The sequence below is a fragment of the Magnolia sinica genome, chromosome 19 (genome assembly GCF_029962835.1).
Source record: "Magnolia sinica isolate HGM2019 chromosome 19, MsV1, whole genome shotgun sequence".
In the NCBI taxonomy this organism is placed as follows: Eukaryota; Viridiplantae; Streptophyta; class Magnoliopsida; order Magnoliales; family Magnoliaceae; genus Magnolia; species Magnolia sinica.
Window position 1 is genome coordinate 10,951,521 of NC_080591.1, and position 6,245 is coordinate 10,957,765.

At 39.2% G+C, this 6,245-nt stretch overlaps 1 protein-coding gene across 1 annotated transcript; it reads left to right on the forward strand.

The window, feature by feature from the left end:
- The first annotated feature begins 4,626 nt into the window (after positions 1 to 4,626).
- On the forward strand, positions 4,627 to 5,716 carry LOC131235437 (zinc finger protein GIS3-like). Its single transcript, XM_058232626.1, has one exon. The coding sequence runs from the start codon at positions 4,827 to 4,829 to the stop codon at positions 5,529 to 5,531; it is 705 nt and encodes a 234-aa protein (XP_058088609.1). The 5' UTR covers positions 4,627 to 4,826; the 3' UTR covers positions 5,532 to 5,716.
- The last annotated feature ends 529 nt before the right edge of the window (positions 5,717 to 6,245 follow it).

Here is a 6,245-nt window from a genome sequence, read left to right on the forward strand (position 1 = left end):
ACCCCTATGCTTCGCTGTAACCAGACATGTGCTACCGATATGGCCAACCTGGTATCCGATCCAATATGTGTCCTGAAAGGTATATTGTTAATCTTACTATTAATGATGGGAAAGTAGAAAATGGAGAGGGTGATCTAGAAGTCGATGACACTGAACACGTCATGAATTGTGGTGAAGAGGGAGAATGGACTTATGAAGATAACAATGAGTCTCTGATCATGAGGACATTATTGTACATGTTGAAGAAAGAAATAGATTCATAGTGGCATAATATTTTTCAAATAAAGTACACCATGATTCGGATCATGGATGGTAGGAGCATTAATAACATCGTTTCGAAGACTATAGTGGAAAAGTTTTAATTGAAGATAGAAAAGCACACAACTCCGTATACAATTGGATGAATTAAAAAGGTTAGCAAAACAAAGGTAAATGAATGGTGTCTTATCCCCTTCTATATTGATAAATATTACAAGGATGAAGTAATATGTGATGTGCTTGATATGGAAGTTTATCACATGTTACTTGGTCGACCATGTTTGTACAATGTTAATGCTATGCATAGAAGCCAAGTTAATATATATTTTTTAAGATAGGAAAATGATTATCTTTACCCTTATGAAAATAAAGAACCAACCTATGACTTCTAAAGTGAAGGGACAATATCTCCTAACCGTATATGATTTCACTAAATAATCTGAGAAGACGGGAGGTCTATGCATGAGTCATAAAGGAGAAAGAAATGGAACCAACGAACATTCTAAAGAACTTACAAGAGTCTAATGCCAAGTATAAGGAAGAAGTTGATAAACATCGGTGTCAAAAAGTGTTTGAAGTGAGTGATAACGTACTAGTTCACCTACACAAGAAGATTTTTTTGCCTGGAACATATAAAAAACTAAGGAATAAAAAGATAAGCCACATTTCGCTACTTTAAAAAATCAATGATTACACATATATTGTTAATCTTCCCGAGAGTCTAGAAATCATAAGGATTTTAAAGTAGCAAACATGTAAGAGTATCATCAGTCAAGTCCGTCGAATAACTTGAGGACGAGTTCTTTACAAGTGGAGGGGACTAATGTAGTACATGCCACAAACACATTCCTAGCATGGTTGGATCAAAAGAAGCTTAAATGAAAGTAAAAGTAGTACATCAAAACCATACTCATTCTTACTTAAGGCATGGCATAGCTAGGTCCCAAGCATGTCTGAATCAAAGAGATTCATTCTGGATATGGAGAAATTGTCATTTGAAGTGTTAAACATAAAACAGTTATAGCATTTTATCCAAGCATCGCCAAAAAATACACAACCTATTGATCTTTATATAACAATGGTTCTAGGGTCAACTAACATGTATAGCTTGTCACAGACATCCGTTTCGTTAAAAAAAAAAAAAAAAGTTGTCTAAGGTTTAAATTTGTGATTTTAAGAAAATTTTACTATTGTTTTAAATATCCATTTTCATCATATCTCTTTATTCCTACAGTTTTAAGATTTTCATCTTTTTTAGAAATATCTTGTAAAAATGTCGGGAATGCTCTAGTAAGGTTTTAATCAATGTTTCTATTTTTGAATTTTTTTGGTCTTTTTTTAATTTTTTTCTATTTTAAGTAATTTCAAATTAAGATTTTAGGTCTTTCATTATAAATGATGCAGTCGAGCTATCTTAGAACATCATTTAGTAGAATTATTTGAATTTTCTCTCTTGTTTCTTGTGAACTCAAGAACTACCCTTATGGATTTAAGGTTTTGAATAATTGGGGAAGACGGTGATCTTCTTCTTATTGATATTTCATGCCCCTCCGTATCAAAGCGAGGCTTTTCCTCAATTCGATAGCATTTAACAATGGTTCGGGCAACAACCCCAAAGGATAATCATATGACAGTGGCAGTGTTTGAAGCTTTTCAATGAGAAAATTTGCGAGCTATGCAAGGACTATAGGCATCAATTGACCATTTGACGGACACCTTAAGACAGACTCATATCCATAATAATGAGCAACCTAATATTGGCGATGGAGATTGCGGCCATCATGCTCGTATTGTGGCACTGATAATGAATCGCAGGCCACAACCCAATTACAATGAGTCTAATAATGAGGAGATTGATCATACGATTCTTCAACAAAAAGAACAAAGAGGCACAAGTCAGGAGTGTGGTAGAGATTACAAGATGAATATCGATATCTCTAACTTCAATGGCCAATTTCACATCGAGGACTTACTTGATTGGCTTCTTGAAATTAAATGATTCTTTGACTATATGAATATTCATGGGGAGAAAGATCAAGCTCATAACCTACAACTTGAAAGGTGGAGCATCGACTTGGTGGGAACAACTTCAACTCTCTTGAAGGCAAATGAAAGTGCCTATCTCCACATGGCAACGAAAGAAACAGTTGATGGGGACGTAATTCCTGTCTATTAACTATGACCAGGTATTATTCTACAAATACTAGAATTGTCGATAGTATAGCCAATTCATGAGAAATTGCGTAGTAAAATTCTATGGCTTGTTTACAAGGAATGACTTGTATAATGTCAACAATGAGGGTGAAACTTGATCTTCCACACCTTCCACTGTTTTAGAAACTCTAAAATGAGACTTAGGTTTCGTATAAATTATTGAGAGGATGATGATAGAAAAGAGGATTGGAATAGTTCAACCCATCACGCCTATTCATTCTCTAAGAATTTTCATATGAAAATAGCCTCCGTAGAAGTCCACATTCCACTCAAATACTCAATGAATCCTGTCTAGGTGAAGTTTTCCAGAGGCAAGCACTTCCACTAAAATACCCTTCTTTTTTTACACACACCCCACAATAGGTACTCTTGAACCCATGACCTCTATGTTGAAACTCTTGTCAGCCTACCACTGAGCCATGAGCAAAGACCTGCCCCCATTGAAATACTCAAGAGTCCATGTCTGCAGCTGAAGTATTCTAGAGGCAATTCTTCCACTGAAATTCAAAATATTCAATAGCCAATATGTTTGATCAATCTGAACCATTGATAATGTAGGCCCACCTAATTGAAATATGGAAGTTCCCAACCTCTAATTAGTGTACTTCCATTTTCTTAATCTCAGCTGTTAACCCTTTTCATTTTGACCCATCATTCAAGGTGCACCATTCATCAAGTTAGGACATCATTTAAGTAAAATCCATAGTCCGCGAGTCGGTTAAAGTGGGACAACGATTTGGACAGTTGAAATTGAGTTAGGTGTATGCGTCAAATATCGGCCAGCATGCTGATGAACTATCGTACCATGTGAGAGCATCTAAGGTTTTTCTCTTTATTCAAAAAAGAGGGAAAGCTTGGAGTCCTTTTTTGAAATATCTGTACTAATTTTTCCCACCAAAGGGAGTCGAATTTCAATCATTGCTGGTTCAACCACTTCCAAGTTAAGGACTCACATGGTCACAGCTCCCACCCATCATTATAATACAAATAGTAGCATATAAGCTATTTACTCCCTTTACTTAATTATCTTCAAATTTTAGTTTATTTGAGTGGGCCCAATCATAATTTAGTAATATAAACCGTTGATCTGATTGAATCCACCGTTAATATAGTGTGCGAAACAAAAGTCTCCCAGATTGAAAGATCATATCCATTCAATCAATGTTGAAGTTCTCTTCGTAGCCATCTAAATTAATCGACTGTTTAGGATATTCTGTTAAGAATATTTTCGTGTGATATTCAATCAAATGTGTGGCCCATCATGTCAACAGTCTGGATCCCCAAATCATGGGGCCCACTTGCAAGAAATGTACGGACCATAGGATACTATGCCTTGAAGTGGGTACACACGGGTTTTGGATTCTCACATGTGACGCCTATGGTTCTTTAATCTAGGCCATTGGACTATTGAGTTCCCAAAAATCTCAGATGATCATATCAGACCTTTTTACGTTGAATGTGGACTGTAGTTGTGTTTCTCATCTTAACCGTTTATCTGTAGGCCACAAATCACAGTTTAATATTCTCAAAAAATATTTTTGAAGCATATCCATCTAATGTGATCCACATGCAAGGAACCAACGGTCTGGATTTCTGGATCATAGACGCACTTAACAAAATTGGAAACTCGTGCATACCGTGCAAAGATTGCACCACGGATTATAGTATTCTTCCTGGATAGCAAAAAGGAAAAATACTAATTAGGGGCATTTTTGTAAATCAATTAACACTGTGAAAACCTTTGATATTGTGGCAGATTGTGATACCTGATATACAGGCACTAAGAAATGGTACACGTGTCATACAATCAACTTACAAAAAAGTTCATATAGAGACATCAAACTTTCATGGCCCATAAAACAAGAATCAAACTGGGCCCAATTGCTGTCGGATGAACAAAATAAAAAAATCCAACGGCAGGTAATTCATCAAACAATTGCCTACTAATAAGAAACTAGAATATCTCTTTTTAAAAAATTAGTTTTATGGCCGATGTTCAATAGTACCATAGAATTGGACAGTTTTATTTGAGATAATTTGTAACAGTTATAAAATATCTGAGTTCCTGAGTATCAACTATAACACCGTGAAAGAGTATCAAATAAAAAAAAGAGAAGACTACCGCAATCTAAGTCTTGCTGGAGTGTTTCCGGTTATGTTCCCAATAACACTCTCTCTCTTCTTGGGATGTCCGCTTCTCTCTCTCTCATCTTCTTATATAAATAGCAAACACATGCAAACGTTCTCTCACGCCACACTTCCCATTCCCTTCTAATATCTCTACTCTAACTCCAAACCCCACCAATCAATCTCTCTCTCTCTCTCTCTCTCTCTCTCTCTCTCTCTCTCTATTAATGGCTGAAATTCAGTGCCAAACAAAGCCATCCAACAACGTACGTCTAAAGCTCTTCGGCTTCCACGTGTCAGAAGATGAAGAAGTTGATTCTGGAAAGAACACAACCAGTTCGCCGGAGAACGTCACTTCTCCGGCCTACGGAGACAGCCGGAAGTACGAGTGTCAGTACTGCTGTCGGGAATTCGCAAATTCTCAGGCATTGGGTGGCCATCAAAATGCACACAAAAAGGAACGGCAGCAGATGAAGCGGGCCCAGATGCAGGTGGGCCGCCACCCATCATCGGCCGTCGCCGCGGCCTACATGCGGAATCCGATGATCACGGCATTTATGCCTCCGCCCCACCTGCTTGCGCAGTCGCCGGCGGGACCGGTCCTCGTTCCGGGCCAGGCACCGGCGCCGGCGCACTCTCCTTCTTGGGTGTACGTCTCCCGCGCCACCGCCGGCGCAGCCTCTCCGTTCCACGTGTCGCATGGATGCGTTTTCCCGGCGGCTTCCGGCGCAGCGCGGATCCCGACATCGACGACGCTCTCATTCTCGCCATCCATGGATTATCAGGACGAGTGCATGACCTCGAATTCAATAATCCGGACGCATGGAGCGGTCCCACAGATCAGTAGATATCAGACCGTCGATAGCGGCACGAATCTCGATGATGGGATCGGCTTGGATTTGCACCTGAGCCTTGCGCCTGCTGCCCCATGAGAAAATCAGGTCTGTAGATTGGCTCAGATCGGCTCCGCTTGGCTTGAATTTGGCTCAGCGATGGTAGGTACCAGTTGGTTGGTAACCTAAGCACCCAGGTTTATTTTAGCGGTTGATGATGCTTATTCAGGCCCTGTAAATTTGTTTTTTCTTAATTTTTTATTTTTTTAAGGAAGCAATTTTACTTAAGGCAACTCTCTTTTTTTTATTCTTGTTTATTTTATCTTATTTCACTAAAAAAAAAAATGCACACCACATCCACGTGGTGATCGCAACCGTTGATCTGGTGGGCCCCATCATGTGATTAAACATCTTTGATCATCCAATCGTTGCAGATTTCGATCGATTGAATGTCGACCGTAGTTCTTAGCTATAAATTTCGAACAAATGGTCGCCGCCGATGGATCAAGATTTTTATGTGCTATGGCCCACTATCTGTCATATAGACTACTGATCGGATGGTTAGGAAGTCCAATCGACTTGAATTATGGACTACAGCCCATCGAGATGATGGCCCACTAAATCAACTGCGCAATCACCGCACAGATGCCACGTGTGTGGTGGGAATGCTTTGGATGGACATAGATGAATTGCACCGAGCAGATCATGGAAAGCTGGCCGGTTCAGACCTAAACCCGGTTCACACCCATAAAAGACCGCGTACGCTCCGTTCACATGACATTGCACTGACACCTTTAGACAAAAGGTATGATC